This window comes from Leptonotus elevatus, chromosome 18 (genome assembly GCF_054856555.1).
Source record: "Leptonotus elevatus isolate MCC_2025b chromosome 18, RoL_Lele_1.0, whole genome shotgun sequence".
NCBI classification, from domain to species: Eukaryota; Metazoa; Chordata; class Actinopteri; order Syngnathiformes; family Syngnathidae; genus Leptonotus; species Leptonotus elevatus.
In genome coordinates, this window is record NC_141256.1 from 17,326,989 (window position 1) to 17,349,549 (window position 22,561).

The window sequence follows — 22,561 nt, forward strand, 5'->3', positions numbered from 1 at the left end:
GAATGTTGTATTATGACATACATGTGTTGTATTACACGGTAATAACACAATTTCATGGTGTTAAACAAGATAAAAATATCATAGGTGCATAATTAGTGGGATATTAAAATGGACAGTTAATTCATGATGTTAAAATAGGTTAATACGATTAAAATATAATGCATGCATAATTAAAGAGTTGTATATAAAGGATCGCAGACTCACAGCTGCTCAGTTGGAGTTTGGTCGTTGCAGAGACAACATCTGAAGAGCTTAATTGCATTTTCATTGTTTCATTGTGCCATTTACCTGAAGAAGGCTCTGGATGAGCCGAAACGTTGTCAAGGCACACTTACATTTAATTATACTCATTAGGAATTAGAACTATTTTTTTATATAAAACATTTTTTTTGATTGTTTTTGTTTATTGTTTTATATTAATAGATAGTGATTACATATATAACAAAGGCCACTCCTATTGAATAAATAAAAGATTAAAAATCAATTATACATAACATCTTAAATAAAATAGATTTGTAGATAGTGATTGCATAGGATACAAAGGCAACTCCTAACTATTAAATAAAAGATTATACATCAATTACCATAAAAAGGAATCAGAGATTTTTTAAAAAAAAGTATGATGGATGGTGGGTGGACTGTTGTCCGCAATGGGCGGAGACGCCAGCCCACACATCAGTGGAAGGAACGTGACGACGGGAGGTACCAAGGACGGAAGGACCGTGCGATTCCCTTTCGCTCCAGGAGGGGGGATCAATTCCCCTATCCTGGTCGAGGAAGGGCTCAATCCCTCATTCCTAACCCTAACCCTAACCAAACCCTAACCCAACCCCAACCCTAGACAACCGTCCAGTCTAATGATGAGGCGGGAGGTACCCGGGAGTTAACCCCTTTCCAAAAACCTAACCCTAACCCCTAAACCCTAACCCTAAACCCAACTCCTAAACCCTAACCCTAACCCTAACCCCAACCCCAACCCTAACCCTAACCCCAACCCCTAAACCCTAACCCTAACCCAACCCTAACCCTAACCCCAAACCCTAACCCTTGAAAGAAAGGAAAAGATGTTGTACAGTCGACTTGTTGAAATGAAGTCGGAGGCCGCGGGCTGTTTGTTGTTCTCTTGACATGACGACTCACCACGAGACGTCACTTGGCGGAGCCCGGCCAAGTGCTTGCCGAGGGCGCCATTTGCTTCACCTTGTGGGCAAATATCAAGACAAAAACACAGCAACAATAAACAAGCCCAGCAGTCAGACGAGGAGATTGCTTGGAAATTCACATCGTCTTTTATTGTGCACGGGACAACAAAACACTCGCTTCCTGCTTGTAATCATGGAACAAGACAAAGTCCCTGGGGAAGATAATTGCTAACGCGCTTGTCACAAGACTTAACCATGGGGGTCGGGAGGACAAGGTGGCGTGTATTAAAGGGGATTTGACAGAGCTTTAAGGATCTGGTGACAAGAAGACGCTGAATGAAAAGTGTTCATTTGAATGCAGACGGCATCGCGGCGCTGAAAAATCCAAACGCACGTGGCTACAAAAGCCGTCTTGTCCGATACAGTCCAGCTTTGTGGCAGTCAACATCGTTGTTCATCTTCAAAAACACGCAAAAAAAACCAGCACCCACCACACTTTCAAATGGAGACAAAAAGTGGCTCTTTTTTCAAATAAACATTACAATGTAAGACAAAGGTCATGACATTCAAACACTGACCGCCCGCCCGCCAAAAACAAGAAGAAAATATAAGATTTGACTGTTTGTTGTAAAACAATGCTTTCTTTTATGACCTACTTTTTAAGTAAGAGGTTATGGAAGTGCATTGTACCAAATATGAGAAAATAAATCAATCCAAAGGGCTCAGGTCCGACAGAAAATCGTCAGTTGTGATCATGAAGTGAAAAAGCAAAAGGAGTCAACGCTCAATCAATACCTTCAGATAGCAAACGTGGAGAACGTTCAAGACGTCGGCGGACGGCAGCGCCGCTATTTCCCATTAGGACACTTTCTTTACAGCTACAAATCTGCCTCATCACACAAGAAGGGGAACAAATAGATTTCTTTTTTAAATCCAAAAGAGGAGCAGTTGACAAATTGTAAAAGTTGAAATGTGCTCACCGCAGCCCGACGTCGGCGGTGTTGATGAAGCGGCGCGCTTTGCCAAACAAAAGCACACAAAATGTTCCTCGGCAAGACAAACGATGGACTTTGCAGAGGAAGGAAAATCTTCCTGGAAGCAATTGAAGAAGAAAACAAAAATGTCCTCCCATGAACAAGTCATTCTCTTACCCTGCATTCTCAGACAGCCGTCACTGGTACCCGGACAGCTTTTTTTTTTTCTTCTTTTTTTTTTTAAATAACATGAGAAAATAGATGTTTTTAAGGAGTAACTCTTTTTCCCTGATGTGCTGTATAAAATGCTGTCGACATGTCCTGATCATTATTTTTACATTTTAGTACAGGTTTGTTTCAAGTTTGAATTTGGGGCCATTTGAAGGTTAAACACGGAGATGTTCGTCCTCTCGTGACGCGAGACAAAATGTTCTCCATCACTTGTGGCGCATGAACGGCTTCTTAGTGAGGTGCAGCTGTCAATCACAGCAGCTGTCAATCACAGCCAGACCACGCCCAACCCCACTCGCAACCCAACGGTCCCTTCAGGCCACACCCCCTTTGAGCGCCAAATTCTCATTTTAGTGTCTGACTTCCTGTTGAGTCGTCCTTTCAAGGAAAACGTTCAATATGATCAGGAAAAAATGGTCATTTAAAAAAAAAATTGATATCATTAAAATTCACTAAGCAATCATTTGAAATGCTGAATAAAATCGTTGGAATAACAGAATTTGGTTCTGATCATTTCCATGTGTTCTTGTGAAAAATCAATATCCAACATTTTACACAAAATCCAGATTTACAAGAACAAAGACGATATGATGAAATCATTTAAAAAAATACTTGATATCATTTGGGATTTTTCTCTCTCAAAATTCCAACTCCGTTATCATTATTTCGACTTATTTCTGGCCAATGTCAATATTAGCAATGGGACGTCTGGTCAGTCCGTCCTCGTATCCAGCGGAAGAAATGCAAAAGCTCATTTGGCGTCCATGTTCGACGGCGACAGGCTCGCGGTCGGCAAATTTTAGGAGACCGGTTTGTGATTGGGACGCACGAGGCAAACAAACGGGAGACTCCAAAGCGGGACGCGATGCTTCCTAACACGTGTCGGCAACCTGCGCCTCATCGTTCGCAAACTTTCCATGTCTTGAAAAGATGCGGGAGGGGCAAAAGTATAGATCCAAAAAGATCCTTGCGTTTTTTCACACCAGGCATGCGTGATTTGCACCTCGCGGCCGCCAAACACGCCGTCGACGCTTGCTCATCCAAGAATATGCACACTGTGCTGAATTTCTGCCATTTGTGTTATTTTGTGCGGATCGATTTGGATCTCGCTGGTCTCGTTCAACAATGGCAGCTCCCCCAAAAAGGACGGTGACAAACCACAAGCTGTGCTTTCAAAGCCCGTCCACCAGCGCGGACTTTTGGTGAGTCCCCATCCGACAATCCTGATCCAACTCAAAAGTAGAAGATTAGCACGTTAGCAATTAGGCAAGGCAAGTGTGCGGGCACCCTGCGGCGTGAACCAACTACCCGAGTCCAGCTTGGTAAAGTGGCTTTCCAGCCAGCCAGCTAGCTAGCTAGCTAGCTAGCTAGCCAGATGACCCAACCGTTCATTCATGCCAGGATCGCCGCAAAGTTTAGCCGGCAAATGACCAAGCGGACCGGCCATTTTGCCCGTTAGTTCCCGTTCCAGTTTGACAGATTGTCACGGCCACCTAAGTGAGGCCAATTTGCGTCCCCCTCTCAGCGCTTGCGGTTAGCTCCGGGTGCCGTCGCTTCACTTCATGCTGCCCGTCGCGGCGCCCGTCGACTTGGTCGCCACGGCCCCGTCGGCGTTTGCGGGCGGCTGGCCTGCATTGGGCCCGCCCCCGTTTTGGAGGCTTTCTTGTTTGTATTGCTGCACGGCGCGGTTGACGGCATCGTCCACCAATCGCTTGCTGATCCTCCGTAGCTCCGCCTCCTCAGGCTCAGACCGGCACCGACTACCTAAAAACAAGAAGGGAGAATTCAACTGAAATGTATACAATCTCTTCATTTGGGGATTTGATTGTAAAAAGGTTGCAACGGCAAATGTTATCAATTGCCGTGTTTATTCGCGAAGCGTTTGATTTTCTAATGTTTGGAATCGATGAAAAGATGTGCAAGAAAGGTCAACATGTCAGCGATCTTCCCATTTGGCAACTTTAGAAATGCCGCCATTTGGAGACGGTGACAAATAGTCAGCTGCCTTGACTGCCCCCCCTTTTTTTCCATCGGAATATTTGCCGTCAATAAAGATTTGATGGCAGCGCTGGTCAGTCAAAGAAACGATAGCTTTGTTTGATTCTGCAAAGGAATCAAAGCAACATTTCTTCAAGCGTTTACGGCGTGAAAGACGCCGTAACTCTCCAATAGCAATCACGTGACGGAAACTCTGCCCGCCCCCAAAAGAGGTCGTAATGTGCGTGGAAGCATTCGGGCAGCGCCGGCAATTTTAGGACATCAAACACTATACATGCTGGACGACGCCACGCCACGCCTGCGTTCCGTCGCGGTTGCGACAGCGACCTGTCAAATGCGGTCGGGGCCAGATCCCATTTGGACGGTCAGCCCGAAAAATGGAATTTGAGGACAAACAGATACGCCTGCGGTGCGATCACAGCCACAGTGTCAATATTTGGCTACCGCTGCCCACATTTTGCTCATCATTTTCCTCACTTCCTTCCTACTCCCCGCTAGCAAAGGCTCATGGCGAAGGTCTCGATGAATCCGAACCATTGTACTGCTTTTCATTTGGGTTGGCTGCGCCGCAATCTTACATAAAAAAAGGAAAGATTTGAATCAAGCCTAAACATTGTTACGCAACCAATTTGACGGGGAAAAGCATTTTGCAGCCAGCTTCGCTACAGGCTGCTTATTTCCAAGAAAGCGTCAAGACAAATATTTGATCGAAGAGCCTTTAAAAGCGACGCGTCGGCTCCACAACGTTAGCGGACGAAGACCAAGCGTCTGCTTTGGGTTTACTTCATCTCGTCCGGACCGTGGGGGGAACCGCAACAGCGCAAATACGTCGCATGCCAACCTGACAAACATTTCTCTTCAAACAAGTGGCCGTTTGGGATTTGTGCGACGGCAATTCCAGCCGGGCTTGCAAACGACTCCATGTGGGAGCGAACTTTTTATAAAGTCGCCTTCAAGACTGACAGGAGCGCCAACATCCACTCAAGCGCTCGCTCACAAGAAGCCGCAGTCGTCTCGCTGAGGCTTGGATGAATTCGTTAGCAGGCCACTTGATTTTGTTGACGTTGGCAGCCCGACAACGTGTCCGACTGACACCGAGATGATTTCCCCCGCGACAAAACACCAGCTTATTTGGCATGTCTGAGATGACGGGACAACAGATGTGGAAGGAAGCGTCCTTGGTGGACATGGACGGGACAGGCGGAGGACACCCATTTGCCGGGGAACGACGGCAGATGCCGACCACCGAGTTCACACTCAAAGGAAAGATGCCCATACGGACCCGGAACCCGTTTTGAGCCCGCTTAAGCAAGCTTATGATCGCCGTCACTTCAAACTGGCAAGCATCAAATGGCTGACTGCCTCCATTGCCAATAATGACGTCATTGCGGCCGGCTGGACAGAAAGAGGACCGACTGAGATTGATGGCGGAGAAGTGACTTTAGGCCGCCGTCTGCCCGTTGACAGCCGGGGGAGGCGCCAACACAGCCGCGCTTCAGGAAACGAATGAACGAATGAACGAATGCAACCATCATGAGCCTTTTCCTGATGGCTGAGCGAGGAATTGGAATGCTGGTTTTGACTCAAGAAAGATGGCCGACGGCATGAAGCCACGAGGTCATTGGCGGACAGGGCCGACGGGGTGGCCATCTTGGCCATCTTGGCCCTCATGTTTATTCAACGTGCGCAGCTCTGCAATCAGCTGTCCCCATTTTCACCAATCCAAGAGGAAACGAAAAATGTTCTTCTTTTGGAGCCCTGCTTGGAATGATTGCGCGTGAAATGCTTATGGTTCACGCGCGTGGACGTCCGTCTTCCCGAAGTGGCCCAATGAGGAAGGATGGGCAGGCGGGCAGCAGCGGAGGCTGCAGGCAAAGCGCCATCTCATCAGCTGACGATGAATTGGGGGGGCAAAGGAAAGGCCGCCCGAGCTTAGGGTTAAAAAAGAAAGAAAAGAAAAAAACTAAAAGACAAATGGTGACATTTCAAAGCTATTTCATTGCATAACCTTGTCCTACTTTTGGCTGAAAAGGCTCACAAAATGTCTGGCAAAGAAATCGGGCTAAACATGAAGTGTGACAAAAAAAAAAAGGAAAGCGAGGCGAGAGGGAACAAACAATCACGAACAAACACAGAGCAACAATTTGCAACAAGAGCACATTATTGGCGCACAGAATTTGTTTTTAAAAAAGGAAGAGAAAGCTGACTGTTGCCTCGACTGCGCTTTTCTCGCTACATTCTGAATAAAATATCAACGAAAAAAACGTCTGTCCTGACTCCCGCCCTCCTCTTAAGTCGGCTTTATATATACAGTATATATATACAAACCCAATTCCCCAAAAGTTGGGACACTATACAAATTGTGAATAATTGGATGTGCCCAATTGTAATATTGTCAAGCGCGCCACCGCCACCGAACCGAACCCTTGCGGCCGCTGTGCTACGTCTGCCATGACGTCCTGTTGGCCACGATCGCATCGGCGACTTGCATGCAAAGCCGCACGTCTTGCGGCGCCAGCCGCGACGGGCAACATCCGAGGGACGCGCACGTTTGTTCTCTTCCCAGGCCCCTCCCACCACTCCCCCCCCCCCTCTCATTAGTCTTGGCTCCCAGCGTCTCTCTCTCTTTGCCCCTTTCTCCCTCCGCCTCTCAGAAGTAGGCCACAGCGGCCCGACTGTTTATAGCCACGCAGCTGCGAGGGAGTGCGCGGGGAGGGGAGGGGCGCTGGCGGGGAGGGGAGGGGCGCTCGCGGGGAAAATAAGCACAAGCAACATGACGTCCTTCCTTGTCTATTGGACGGCTTGTGTCCGTGTGGCACGATGACCATAAAGCTTGTGATTGAAGCACTTGGCGAGGGGCAAAGTCCGCGTTGATGGCGCACAAGAAGGCCGTAAAGCAGATCACGGCCGCGCAATCATCAGCCTGACTCGTAGCTGTGCGGAAAACATAGTCAAGTACAGCACGAGACTATTTTTATGGTGCACTGACAGAGGTTCAAAGGTGCAACACGTCTGTACGGGGGCGAGCGCAGTCCTGAATGCAGTCCTGAATGCAGTCCTGAATGCAGTCCTGAACGCAGTCCTGAACGCAGTCTTGAACGCAGTCCTGAACGCAGTCCTCGCATCTCCAAAAGCATCACGTTGCAGGAAAGCCACCCAGAAATAAAAAACGCAATTGCGACGCATGCTCAACGAGAATGCGGTTTTGGTTTTGGTCGCCATCGCAAGCGGCAGGCCGTCCGTCCCACGTGGCCAGTGACCAGTTGTATCCATTTTGTGGAACACCTTTGGCCACAAGGACAGGCAAGATCCGCGCTGATGCTATCAGAACACACACACTTTAGAAAGTATTTCTTACAGCCTGTTGTGACTTTCTGCTCGTCAAGAAATAACAGACATTCGGATGACACTTTGGGACAACTAAGACTCGCGCACGCGCTTCTCCAAATACTAAACATCGAAGTGGACTCACTCAAGCTGTTTGTTTGTTGACTGTAAAACTGGCACACACAAAAAGCAGTTCAACATTTGATATTTCTAATGTCATCAAACGAAAGTCTGCTAGCTTAATGCTAGCATGTGAAATTCCATAGAGTGGCTCAAGAAAATTAGCATAGACGCTAGGTTGATTTCAACCCTTCAACACTAACGATTACGAAGGTGAGGGAAGATCATAATTGTGTCTTCCGGTCCACATCAGCGCCGCCTAGCATGTTGCAGCGCAACGTGCTAGGACACGAAATATGATCCAAAAACTGCTTACAAGCGTTGCTGCGAACGAATGATGAAGCGATGCTCGCGTGGAACAAGCGTCCGCTCACATTGTGGGTGCTAGCACAAAAAATAATACACGACACCCCCAAGATATAAATGACGAGTTCAGACATCGGATGCTCCCACGAGACTTGCTGACATCTCTTGTGACTTCTGGGCTTGGGGGGGGGGGGGGGGGGGGTCTCATTATCAGGGCACTTCTTAAATGGAATCCCTTTGCACACACAACACTTCTTTTACAAGCCAGCCATTTTGCTAACAGGTCACATGCTTAAAACACACACACACGATCCTGATGACCTCGAGCGTCAGACTCCCAATTGTCCCTCCCCAACACGCACACACAAACGCTGGTGGCGTGCGTGCGTGCGTGCGCAGGACACGCCATCCCGAAAGACGCACGCCCGCACACTTACTGATTTTCTCCTCCGTTTGTGAGAAAGGGAAGCAGCACAGCTGACCCATGGCGCCTCTCCGCCAGAACCCCCCCGCCCGCCCCCTCTCTTCTTCTTACCCCCCCCAGAAAACAAAACCGATTTGAAAAGGAGCTGAGCATTCAACTGGCCCTCGGTGATCAATGCGGGTGCCGGCCAACTCCCTCAAACTCCTTGTTAAAAGAGGAAAATGGATTCCCAAAAAAATGTCTCCGTCAGAAGAATGAAGACTGCATCCACGACAAACAACCAACGAGTGGCGAAACGCTCGCCTCGTCTCGCTTCGCTTTGCGCTGACACGCCGAGGAGGAGGAGGACGAGGAGGAGCAAGAGAGGGAGGGAGATCGCTGCTGGTGGATGTGCCGCGACACAAGATGACCGGCATTTTTCATGAATCTGTACGTGTGTGTGTGCGTGTGCGTGCGTGCGTGTGAGGGAGGTTGGGGGCGCCTCCATGTTTAACATAATGCAAAAGGATCGTTACTGGGTGTCGGGGCGGGGGGGGCAGTCAAAGGCAGAGAGGACGCGAGACTGAATATTAAGAAAGGGGGGGGGGCACAGGCGCCGCCCCCCTCTCGTCACTGTAGCTTGAATAATGCTTGTTGAATGGTCGGCAGCTGCGCCTGCTGCCGCATGCAAATTTATATTAAGAGGATCTTTTTGGAGCATGCGTGCGTGCCGTCTCAAACAATAGGAAAGAATCCAAATTCAGAATACGCATTTCAAAATTATTCACTGTGACTCCTGATGTTTGCCACTTGGCCACCAGGTGGCAGTTAAAAAAAGCCATGCAGCCCAACTAGAGTTTTACTCAACTCCTGTAAATGTGCAATATCTGTCATTTTTGGCAAAGCCTAAAGAATCTGAATATTGTTATATTGGCATGTGTTGCTTAAAGTGCTGTGACGCAGATGTTACTTTATTAGCTCCCGCCTTGTACAAGCGGTCCAAGGCAAGGAAATGACGGTTGCTGCACATTTCACACTTGCCTCACATTCCAAATGAACACTTTCCATGACACTGTCAAATAAAGCAGAAAGATGAAAAGAAGGTTTTGGAAAAGCCATTTGGTGCTGCGGGAGGATTGAATCCTTGACATCAATCCCTCATCTTTGTTTTTCAGTCTCTTTGCACTGCAGCAGAGCAGCAGAGTCGGCTTCTATGACAATCGTCGTAAACTTGGGAAATGGGAAAGGCCAAAAACATCAAGGCTGGAACGCGAGCTCGATTCTGGCCAAAGATGGACAAATCGGAGCAGCGGATTTTGCACAAGAACAACAATTAGCGTGCCAGCCGTGCGACGCACACAAGACTTGCTGGGAATTATCGTCCCCGTGCCACCGAAACGTAATTGAGGCGACGTTGACAAGCATCCAGTTGAAAAGTTCAGAGCTGAGCACTTCCATTAATCGTCAATTCCCGTCAACGACGCTGCCCACCTTTCACGATTGTTTTATTATATCGTGAAGCCTCACAATATAAAAATGAGGCAACACGAAGCTCCACGTAAGACACAAAGTGATTGGCTAAACAATCCCTGACGAAACGAGCGCGCGGGTCCAAAGTGCTGAACACGTCACCGCAGGGCGCAGATAACCAACGGTCGGGTGCGACGCTCGTTCATCGTGCAGCCCTTCAATCATTAAGCGCACAAAAGCCAAGCCCGATCGGAAGCCTTTTGCGGCTAATTGTAACCTTTTCCCAACGTCTCGGCCGACTTGCTGGCGCCTCGCAAGATGGAATTCGTGCCCCTTTTCTTGGATTATTCCTGTTACGGAGCAAAAACGCGCTCGCCCTACAGCGGCCAAACAAAGTGCTTTCAGATCCCGGCAAAATCGGACCATTTACTGCCAAATGTTTTGAACGTAGCATGCCACCGAACCAAGGGCCTTGGAATTGAATTTATGCATTCGTTTGACGACAAGAATCTCCCACTTGACATTGACACGTCCTAACTGCCCAAAGTGTCGCCTGCATTGATTGGCTGTGAGAAGGGAATCAACATATACACGCGTTTGACAGACATTTGGTCGCTGAGGTGGAATTTGACCCATGTGATGACGAGACTCTTCTCTCGACGGTAATGTTTGGAAGAAATGGAGGCCTAACCAGCGCAGGTTGCATTTCATTCCCACTAGTTAGTGGGCCTAAGCTTGTTTTAGAGGAACTGAGTATTAGCCAGATTCAAGGTTAGCAATCCTTTCGTATGCGATGGCAGCGCCACACTTGCACCCGTCTCGGGTTCACTCAAGAGTGCGCTACATTTTGCTTGCTAATAAAGCAAACGATGATTCCAGCCCTGCCGCTCTTCAAATCATGAAGCATGTTGGACCGAAGTGAAATCTTAATTCTCCACATCTTTCACATGTGGAGAAAGAGACAAAACGTAAGCAGCTGTCACGCGGTATACAAATGTGCCGTCCAACAGAGCCCCCTTGTGGCTGCATATAGCATTGCCCCTGTCACCGCCCACCTCCCTGACGCGTGTGTGCGCGCGCACGTGCGAGTTGGCCCCTGACCGAGTTGCAGCGACGTCTCCGTGTGGTAGTAGCCGTCCTGCTGCTTCTTTTTCAGCATGGAGCAAAGATCCAGACGCTCCACCGTCTGCTCGCCAAAAAACCTGCGCCGCAATTCACATCATTCAAATGCTATCGACTTTAAGTCTTCATTTCATATGATCTCAAACACAAGGAACGAGTGCGATTAGCGTCGTAGACAAGCCTTTAGAAGTCTATTTTCCAAGTGATGCGTAGAAATATGACAACAAATTGCACAGGTCAGAATACATTGAATGTCCCGTTAATTGAGGACGTGTTGACAACGCCACAATATGACACTGTTGGCATTTTCAAGAGGTTTATCTATTGGCTGTCATGGCGTGGCGTGGCGTGACGTGCGCAAGCCTAACTAACGACGAGCGTGCCTACCTGCTGGTGTAGTCGGAGTACAGAGAAGGGTCCACGCGCTTGAGACCCTTTCGGGAAAAGACAAACAAAGAATGAGCATGACCTCGTCGGAGCACAAGAATCCTTCAGACACATTTTTCGTGGGCTTTGATAGGTTACAGGCAAGTCCTAACGTGGGCCTTTAGAGCCGCAAGTGCGGTCCCATCTTGTGGCGCAACACGCCAGCCGGGCGGGCGGGCGGGCAGAACTGAGGTCTTGCCCAATGAAGAAACGCGCTCTAGTCCACTTCAGGGCAGGAAGAAGGTCAGACACGGCTCGTCCTGCAGTCCGACTTTTACAATTGCCGTGTTCGCTGTATGTGTTGCTACTCGGTGTGTGAAAGGGGGCGGAGCCAATCATTGGCAGGAACAGGCGCTTGTTATTTCAGGTTTTGGAAGCGCGACGCGCAAAAAGACAGCACCTCCAAAAGCATTTACAAACAACAGCAATGTGACGAAGATACCTTCACCGAAGACTTGAAAAACATTTACAAGACAAGAAAAGAAATAACACACACAAAAAGGATTTCAACCGTTTAAAAGGCCTCAATGAAAAGTAGGGGGAAAAACCTTTTTAAGCTGGATTTGGAAACATTTGCACTCGGGACCGAGTATTGAGTACGGCAAAGCCACGCGGAGGTTGGCGCATTGTCCTCAAGTTGCACGTCCTTCAAGCTTGAACCTTGACATCCCATCGACGCTCATTTCCGTCAGCCCATCTGTGGCCTTTCACCTTATAGGTTAGCCTTAAGCGAGTTCATTTTCAGGATGAATTTGTTTATTATGTTGAGCACGTTGACGTAGCCAATGTTTCATTCTCTTTTGTCTCACGAGTCACTTTGACAGTTTGCTTCAACTCGGACTGACCAACCGCTTCAAGAAAATACACTTGGCTTCTTATTTGTTGGACGAGTGCCAAGGAATATTTTCTCAAATGTCTTCTATTACCTTTCAGGCATGTGGGAAAGTAAGGACAACATATTTCTCCAAATTTCACACTTTAACAACTGTGTGTGTGTGTGCGTGCGTGCGTGCGTGCGTGCGTGCGCGCGCTGTACCTGCGATCTGAGCTTTGGAGCTCTGGACAACTTCATGATGGTGAGATGAGGTTGAAAGCCGCGAGCGTCGCCTTCCACAAGTCCTCGCTCCTTGAAACGACCGCACAGCAACTCTGCAACACACACGGACAATTGGAACTTGGTTTGTGACTCTTGAAGAGGCAGCCTCGGCCTCGACGCGAGGAATGACGAGAGAATACGCTCAGGAAGGCGAAGGCGAAGGCGAAGGTGGGCTCGATTCGCCATACGCGTCATCGCTCGCGGTCAAAAAGAAAGCCTGTTTTGTTGTAATCGCGCTGGCCAATGACTCCCGAAAGCAGTGAGACAATTGGCAAGCAATAGAGATGCAGTCACATGACTTCCCTAAACACGCCCCCTCGCGGCTGTATGGAAGCCTGCGACTTGCGCTGGGCGTGCACGGGTGAGACAGACAGGTTGAATGACATTACTGTTGCTGATGAAGTGTCAGGAGTGCTTTTTTTTTCCTAACTCGCCGATTGTGCGACAAAGTTGGCCCCTCATTGACATTGCTGCTTTCAAATGTGATCATACAAAGACTTGACAAGTTTGTACGATACGGATTGAAAATGACATCCAAGTCAGCAGTTTCAATCAAGTCTTGCAGTGTTATTTAGCTACGTTAGCAACTTAGCATCTGGCTAATTTGGACGGTACCGCTGACATTTATGCCGGAAAAAAAATCTTCTTTATGATGTTGGTGAGCTATTAAATTCAACTGTGTAATATCTATGAAAGAAAACATTTTTTCCCCACCCACATTTTGTATGTGGTAGGAGGCTGCTAGCTGCTAGCTGCTAGCTGCTAGCTGCAAGCTTCAAGCAAGCAAGTTAGCATTTGCTGATTCCGCCATGTACAAAAAGTGCCCGATGACGTCTTTGGCCTTCATTTAACAACGATACAATCCAGCTCCATCTACACGACGGATTCAGTAATTGAGGAGGATCCCAAATCCTCCGTCTTGTTGTTCAGCCTTTTTAAGGCTGCTGTCATCCATTGGCTACACATTAGTTCCTCTTTTGGTAGCCTGGAAAATGTTCCTTTCTTTTTTTCTTTTTTTTTGCCTTTTCTCCTTGTGGCAGCTGGTACACAACAGCTGTTAATCATTGTTAAAAGGGTGGCGTTGGCCAGCGCCTTTTCTATACTGTCAAAATGGCGGCCAATTTGGGACGCGTGAGGTCAATGTCCGGATCTCTATTGAACTGGTGATCTCAGGTCGGACCCCCAAGCGGACGGTGTCCGTGACTCACGTTGGCCAAATGCTCACACGGGTGAAAATAGCGAGAGAACATCGGTCTCGCCAGCGTGAGGATGTGGCCGGCCGGCCGCCCGACGTGGACCGCGTGCGTCACAGGACGCCAAATTCAGATCAAGACACAGCCGGGAAGACAAAAGCGGCCTTGGACAAAGAGACAGGCGGATATTTTAAGAAGGCGAGCGAGCGAGCGGCCCGCGGGGGAGCGAAAGGTTAGAACGTAATCAATAACAGCAACGGAGGCAGCAGACGGCGGGGCGGGGCGGGAGCTTCAACTTCCTGTCTCAAAACAACAGCAGCCCATTTTGAGGCGCAACAGCTCGCACGTCCACCGAGTAGGCATCGCTTGCACGTTTGCGAAGGACCGCGACTTCTTACTGTTGCCACAATTGAATTTAATTGAAAAAGTTCCACAATTCCAAATGTGTTCAAATATGAAGAGTGCAAATATCAATGAAAGCCGAAAGCCGTAAGCCGTCTGAGTATCCAAATGATGACGCTCGGGTCACGTGCACAGCAACGTCTTGACCGCTTTCAAGCGGTTCACGTCATCGCTGTGACCTCGCGCCAGCTCGAACGTGCCACTCTTCATTTTTAAACTCCTTTTCATGCTTTCGCCACCAAAACGCCGGATGGCGTCTTCATTTTATTGCCTGCATTTCGATTGTGAGCTCATACTTGACATTATGGTAACAAACGTGTCCAAAGGATGTCGGCCAAAGTACTTGGCGTGCCAGCTTGGCGCTTTGGCCCAACGGAGGAAGGAGAATCCTCTTTATAAAAATTTAAAAAATCCAGCTTAATATTGTGAGCCAAAGGCACAACACAGATAAAAATTTCAAAAATTAAAAACAAGCAAAGGCTTTGGAATGTAGGGTATGAACATTCCAAAACATAACTATATATATATATATATATATATATATATATATATATAAAAAAGTCAACACGTATTTCATAAATACATTTTATTTACTGGTAAAATTCCTAAAAATATATTACACATATGAAAATAAGAATTTAATTAAATATTTGTTCATTTTTCTTTCATTCATACAAAAATAAACACTAATGTAGTTTACACACAAACAATAATAAAAAGGAAAAAGAATAAATTAGATATAGAACATAAATGTTTTATGTTCGAGCTTACATTGGTCAATTTTTGGGATTTCCTAATCAATGTAACACTTCAAAAAGTAGCATAAAAAATTGACATTTAAATAATACAAATATCAAATCTGAACAATTGAATTGGTAGCGTTTTTCTTTTCAACATTTGACTTGTAGAAAATTGGAATATTGCTCTCGTTCATTTTGGAAGTTGCTTTCTTTTGTGAATACAACTTTTGGCTGGTTATGATCCGACACGACATTACGAGCGCGGCCAGCGTATGAAGCGAACGAGCACAAATTTGGCACAACTCCAACAAGCACAGCAACCAAGATCTTGTTCTGCGTGTGTGCGTGCGTGCGTGCGTGCGAGTGCGTGCGTGCGTGTGACTGACCTGCCAGGCAGCGCAGCACACGCGTGTGCGGTCCCGGGCCCAAGGCGACAAACACCACATCGTTTCTGAAGTGAGCGACGCCCGAGAAGGGCAGCACCAGCTCCGCCCCGCCCAGCAGCTCGTCCAATGACGGCTCCACCTGGGCCAGTGCTGCCGCCGCCCTGACGGCAAACACACGCACACACACACACACACAAAATGACACACTAATCCTCACTCTGCATCCCTCTCGTGTTACATCATGACAGAATGTTGTGATTACTCATGTCGCCATCTTCTCCTGGGTTCGAGAAGGTATGAAAACAGAGGATTTATGATCCATGCATAGATTTTTTGGGTGTGCATTTGCCCTCTGAGTGATTCTCTTGCTTTCTGGCCATCATGCGTGCTCCGCCAACGGCCAGATGAACACAAAGCCTTTAATCAGCTTGGATCTTCCCTTCAGTATTTTTGTGTGGGCGAACCCGCGGACACAGGGTAGAATGGCGCCTTGCATGAGCTTGACACAAGAGGCTGCAGTTACACTTTCGGCCAGAGGTGGCAGTCGCCAGTAAAAAAACAAAACACACAAGTGGTTCCTCAATGCACCCTTAAAGCTACTGAACGCAGAAAATTCCATTTCCAACCGCTACTGCCACCTGTTGACGCAAAATGAAACTGCACACTTCTTTGCATACACAGTACAATGCGCACATGACATCACAACTGCAGCCAGAAGGCGGCAAATTCAAACCCCAATCCAGTCGGAAAACTATTGGCCAGTGGCTTGCTGGAGTCCCCATTGCGAAGTCGGGTGAGTATCTACTAGTTACAAAATCTTTCACTCACAAATGGTCAAATAAAAGGAGATATTTGGGGGGAAATTGTTTCACAGAGCAGCTTGAAAGTTTTTCAGCACCATTGACCTTTTTTGTCATTAACTACTTTTTTCTTTTCTTTTAATGGGAATGGGCCGAGGAAAGTTTTGGCCAGCTCTGGTTTCATCTTCAATTTGAGAAAGTAAAAAAACCAAAAAAAACATGAGATGGTCTTTTTGGGGTAAGATGAGCTTGCGATCATAAACATGTTTGAAATTGGAGCCTTACAAGCAGCTTGTGATTGATCAACGTTTTTGTCACCGATGGGAGAAAAGATGACACACACAAAACAAAATAACTACCAGGACAAAATATTTATTGCGCAAATGATTTGTAAAGTTTTGTTAAAACTGCTACACTGGTGACTTTTGCCATGAAAAGTACATTTTCATTGTTGCTATTTTAGAGAAGAAAAGGACAGTTGTGATGTTTGAGGCGTCACCAAGCAAAAATTCTTCTCATTGGTCACGGTTGCCATCAAATCGATCTTTTCACAAAAAATGGAATCAGGCAGAAGAAACTAACTTTTGGGGGGTGATGAAAGAAGAGAGTGTAAACTTTCATTTGGTGGTTTGTGTTCATGTCGTAGTCCTAAACGTTCTCAGTCAGAATGTTGGAAACATTTATTTTATGGATGCCACTGATTACAAACTCACCGTATCTATTTTTTTCTCCAAATGTAAGCGAGCCAATTTTCATATTCAACTTCAGTTTGGAAGTGACATCATCCATTTGACCGGTGGCCATGGAAAGGAGACAAGAACAACAAGAAGCGCTGAAGGTCCACTTACAGGTCCACTTGCTCCTGGTCGGCCAGATGGGTGACGAGCAGCGTGACGTGGAGCGTGGGAACGGGGATCATGGCTTTGGCCAAGCCGGGCTGCCGCTCCAGCACCGCTTCTTGGACCTCAGTCACCGCCGAACTGATCTGCATCGCACCACGGCAACACATGACACATGTCAGAATCTTTGTGTGCGACTCTGGAAGTGACCATTAGGTGGCGGGATACTTCCTGGTGGCGCAAGCAAAATGTCTGCCCCCAACTTCAATTACAACCATGACAAAAAAACCTGTGGCGCCACCACATACACCCGAAAAGTTGTTGTTTTTCTTTTATTTCCTTCAAGTGGCTGTAACGTGAAAATAAATGGCTTGTAAATCTTACACAGTGCTGAGAAGTGTCGTTTACCAGCCTGACAAATTTGAATGATACGAAAAAATGGCCAAGTGCATAAAAGACAGCTTCAAAGTCAAGCTGCCGCTGAAAACAAAACACGCCCTGCTCGATTGTTCACGGCCAATCAAATACAACTTCTACCAGCTGGATCAAGGATTTTTTTTTTTATGAAAGCGTCAGGTGGCGGGCACTTACAGCCAACAATAAGGCACTCGAAAAGGAGCATGCTCGCTGTCAAAGTGGAATGAGTCCGCCTTGGTCAAACGGCAAACAAAGATTTGTGTTGCCGGAAAACGAGGCCAAAGCGTTTGCCATCTGTGATGTCATCAAGAATGCGGTGATGTGAAGCGTTCGCAAGCGCACCGCACCTGTAAGTTGGTGATGGGAATGGAGACAAAGTAGTTGGGCCGTTGGATCTGCTTCTTCTTTTTGCTCTTCTCCGCATCTTGCTCACCGTCCACTCGCCGTCCCCTCTTCCTCTTCTTCCTGCCCCACTCTTGCTTCGCCGCTGAAGAAAGGAAGAAAGAAAAACATTCAAGCGGCACGTCGGCAGGAACTTTAACCCCCACAACTTTTGGAGACAGATCGAATGCCGGGACCGAGGGAACTGCTTTACATTTCCTACAGGAAAACTAAAGAGAAATTATATCGGCAACGCACATTTTTCACCCGACTAAAACTAAACGAGACTAAAACCCTCATTAATAAACAATAACTGGGACTAAATCAGTCTGCATTTCCATCGACTCATGAAGACGAGACAAAAATGTACTTCACTTCATAAAAGCTGGACAAAAATCTATGGACTTCATGAACAAAAACGAGAGGAAAATGATATGATTTTGTTCAAATCTTGTCTCTAGTTATCACGTAACATTAATCGAACGGCTATAATGTTCCAACAATAATGTTAATCCAACCGCTAACCAATGCTGGCTAATTTACTAGCTCGTAGCATGAAGCCATAGCAGCCACTTGTTGATATACTGTAATTGTGCGTCAAGTTGTTTTTCATCAAAAAGATGAAAGAAATTTTGATGTGCAATACTTTTAGATCCAAAATGTTCACCATAACGTGCTGACAAAAAATATACACGGGTGAAATGATTGTCCCGACTAAAACGTTGACAGTTTTTGTTGACTAAAACGAGATGAATAAAAGGATGTTTTCTTGGACTAAAATGCTAGATTCATAGTTGACTAAAAATGGACTTAAAAAATTGGATGAGTTTGACTAACTATGAGAAAAACTAACAAGCGTGATTGAAACGGGACAAAAATTGAGACTATATTTAAAAATGGGGGAAATTTGAACACGACTCCAAACAACGGCTTGCTTGGGAACGCCTTGGGATCCCATCGGAGGAGCTAGCTGAAGTGGCTAGGGAGAGGGAAGTCTGGGCTTCCCTGCTAAAGCTGCTGCCCCCGCGACCCGACCCCGGATAAGCGGAATTGAAGACGGAACGGAACGGAACTCCAAACATGCGTTGATTCTCGATCAATTCCTGGTTTTTGCGCGCAAGTTTGAAAAGAGTTTACCCGAGTTGCTGGAGGCGCCGCTCTCCCCATGGTCCCGGCCTTGGGTTTCCTTCAGGTGCTCCGATTCTGAGCCCCTCTCAAGAGCGGACACGCCTGCAGAAACAGTGTCCTCTTTTTCTCCATTGTTAGGAAAAGCATCATCGCAGGGAGCAGCAGCTGCGGTTTCCTTGCTGTGGGCGGAGAAGCTGTCAGGCTGCGTCTTGCTCATGGCCGCCGGACACGGACCCGAGGCCTGTAAACAAAACAAAACGATTGGGAATCAACAGCGAGGGCTTCAAATGTACTAACGAGAATCAGGGTTACACCGACAATCAAAAGAACGAGCAGAAACTATTTGCATTTTACAGATAAAGATGATTGCAGAACTGGTTTTCGATTGGCAGACACAACACCGCCCCTTGGAACGTTATTATGCCCCGCCCCGCCCCGCCCCGCCCCGCACATCCATCTTGTAAATACTGGACTTTTTATGTGTTCATTTGGTTTCTTTTCTGACTTACCTGATGTATTTTTATCCTTGCTTTCGCATTGCGAACCAAACTGTTGTGGGTCACAGGAGTTCTGGAACAAGTCGACGTGAGGCCAGCAAGGAGTCGACTCAGGTGCATGACGCGCGCGCGCACGCGCTCGCTCTCAAACACACACACACACGCGCACGTGCAAAGTTTATATAATGTTAGTTAGCATTGAGCAGCCGACTCACATCGGCCTTATATAGACTCAGGGTTCACCAATTCCGGTCTTCGAGGTCCGCAGTCCTGCAGGTTTGAGAGGTTTCCGCTGACTTGCACACCTGATTCATATTATCACATCATCAGCATGCCTGATCCTGATCTTCAGTATCAGGTGTGTTGGTAGGTGGAAACATCTAATACCTGCAGGACTCCGGACCTCGAGGACCGGAATTGGTGAACCCTGGACGAGTTAGACAAATACCTTTAAAAGAAAAAGAAAAAAGTGATCGACGTCACATATATCGCATACCTGTCTAAATCAATCAATCCGCCATGTTGGCTAAGCTCGTGCCGAGCTAGCAGGCTGCACCGCGACTTCAGCGAAAACAAACGCCAAATAGACAAACTTAACAACTTGTCGTCTGTTCTGGAGAGATATATCTTGTCGCTTGCGGGAATTGTTAAGTAAAAGAAACTACCGCTGTTTGGAAAAACAGCCGTTGTCCGAGCGTTTCCACGCAAATCGGAAGCCACCTGTTTGTAATCAAAACGTAGCTTCCGGTAAAGATAGGGCTTCACAATAAAAGCCAAGCTACGTGGGGCGCTCACGACACAAAAGTTATTGAGCAGCTCCTAAAATTGCTTTTATGTTTTATTTATTTTTGCTCGTCTTTCCCTCTTGATGGCAAAATTACATTTCAATGTATTAGTTTGAAATAAGCTTGACTGATATGCCTTTCTTGTAAGTGCTCCAATATGTTGTTCCATCGTAGACGCATTTTGAATAGCGATTGTGCTCTGAAGTTGTGTTTCTCAACATACACGTCACCATGTAAAACCTTTCAGCCAACGAGCGGAGAGATTCTCAAAGTGCAAGAACCACAAATGGTCAATTACTCGAATAATAAAGTTTGAAATATATTATCATCCTCCTAAAATAATGCCCAAAGTCAGTTTAAAAAAAAAAATACAGCGAAACCGAACCAAATTGTGTTTATAAGTTCATTTCTGGGGTAGAATTAAATGACCTGCCAAAATACAAATAAATATCATTAAAAAAGCAAGAGAACAGTATTGAAGAAAGGATGGAGCCGATTTTTGCAGAGGTGTCCAGCGTCCTGAGGAGATGTTAAGGCATAAATAAATAAATACATAAATAAGTAAATACAATTATTAAGTACAATGTAGTAGTAATAATAATATTTTTTGTGAAATGGATGCATTACTTCTGCATGGAGTCAGATTTCAGGTGCAGTTTTAAAGTTTGGCCAGCAGAGGGAAATCAGGCCTCACGAGGGCATCTTCAGAGTCAGAAAATTTGATTCGGAGGACTTGCCCTCGAAAAGAAACTCATATCACATGATGCAAAGTTAAGAAACACTCTGTGTGCGCGTGCGCGCGTGTTGTACCTGCGACCTGAGCTGTGGACAACTTCATAATGGTGAGATGAGGTTGAAAGCCGCGAGCGTCGCCTTCCACAAGCCTTCGCTCCTTCAAACGACGGCACAGTAACTCTGCAACACACATAGTATGGATGGATGGATGGATGGATATATTTATTTATTAAATACATTGGCATTTTTAGGTGTGGAGGTTTCTGATTCAGCGCTCACACAATAACCAAGTACACGTCGCGCGCGCGTACACGCACACACACAAATGTCCAAACGTGTTATTAAGCAAGCGTAAGTGGGAAGCTTGAAAGTTGCTGGGTGTAAACTTGACCTCTTTATTAGGGAAGTCGGAGATTGCTCGAATTTGTGTGAATTCCTGTGACTGGCTGGTTTGAAAGATCTAAATAATAGCAAGCCCTTCTCTCTCTCATGCGGCCTTTTCTGCTGCTGCTGCTGCTGCTGCTGCTGCTGCTGCTGTTGTATTTCCCGCATTCCAGTTGAAGTCAAGTCATCGTTAATGAGGCCAATTTCGAAGTAATGATTGACTTTGTTTGATGTGAAAGCTGGAATGCGTGTTGCATCTTTTCATGGGAGAACGTTCCGCCTCCAACCACACAAATGTTCTGCTTTTAAAGGACGCCAATAGCTTTTGTTTCTGAGCTTTGATGTTGAAAGCACCGTTGTCCTCAAAATGCAAGACTTTGTCGTCACACGCATGCTGAAATGTCTCCCAAATGGATTTTGACGATCTGTTTAGATCATGTGCTTCCAATTGGGACCAATCATCCCGGAGGGCTGGAATTGTGATGGATGTCTCTTCTGATGGTTGGAGAGCTGCAAAATGGCGGCAAAATGGCTGCAAAATGGCAGAGAAGCTTCGTTTCCCCCACCACGACTTGGCAGGATCCTTCTTGACATGTCTGCCAAATGTGCTGTTGAGTCAACAAACAGGTGGCGGGCCGCAATTCTTTTTCTTTTCCCTGGTGGTATCTAATCGGACCCTCAAATGGCTGCTTCCAGCAAAAAATGGCCGCCGACTTCCTTTGCATTTTTCAGCAGGATTCTTTAGGCTTGTTTTTGTTTTTTGAATGCCGTCTCGTCGTGATGTCGACCAAAACGATGTGCGCTTCCCACGGACACATCCCCAAAAATATTCATACTCCTCCTCCTTTTTCTCCAGTGACTGGATGAGCTCTTCCGTATTTTGGGGAGGAGCCAGGAGCGAGAAGCCGCTTGCCGCAGGGAGGGCGGATGTAAAAGAAGCCTCTGCGAAGGACAGAATGCAGATCGCACTCTGACCGTTGCGGGATTCGGCTGGACTTTGCTATTCTATCCACATCCCCTGTGTGTGTGTGTGTGTGTGTGTGTGTGCGTGCGTGCGTGCGCGCGCGCGCGTGCGTGCGTGTGTGTGTGTGTGTGAAGGAGGGAGGGGTTCCATGTTACTCAGGAAATAGTAAAAGCCAAATACAAAGTTGAAAATGTAACCTAAGCATAGTCAAGAATTTCTACTAGTAAAAGACGACTTTTCTATTTATCAGGGCAGAAGCTCCTCCCACGTCAACTTCCTTGGCACCAACATCTGT

The 22,561-nt window shown here is 46.8% G+C and overlaps 1 protein-coding gene across 5 annotated transcripts; it reads right to left on the reverse strand.

The window, feature by feature from the left end:
* Positions 1–1,266: 1,266 nt before the first annotated feature.
* On the reverse strand, positions 1,267–21,010 carry akap7 (A kinase (PRKA) anchor protein 7). Of its 5 annotated transcripts, none has more exons than XR_015090744.1 (10): positions 19,411–19,540; positions 18,911–19,142; positions 17,740–17,879; positions 16,985–17,121; positions 15,337–15,497; positions 12,556–12,668; positions 11,481–11,527; positions 11,073–11,173; positions 2,123–4,111; positions 1,267–2,028 (listed from the first exon to the last, which is right to left on the reverse strand). XR_015090744.1 is itself a non-coding variant. In XM_086060781.1 (10 exons), exons 2-10 carry the CDS (start codon positions 19,516–19,518, stop codon positions 3,903–3,905), a joined length of 1,248 nt encoding a protein of 415 aa, XP_085916907.1. In that variant the 5' UTR covers positions 19,519–19,542; positions 20,994–21,010; the 3' UTR covers positions 1,267–3,902. The 5 variants fall into 5 exon arrangements, 4 of the variants coding, with proteins under 4 accessions (XP_085916907.1, XP_085916906.1, XP_085916908.1 ...); XM_086060781.1 differs by adding an exon at positions 20,994–21,010 and having other exon boundaries at positions 1,267–4,111; positions 19,411–19,542; XM_086060780.1 differs by adding an exon at positions 19,895–20,934 and having other exon boundaries at positions 1,267–4,111; positions 19,411–19,542.
* Positions 21,011–22,561: the final 1,551 nt, after the last annotated feature.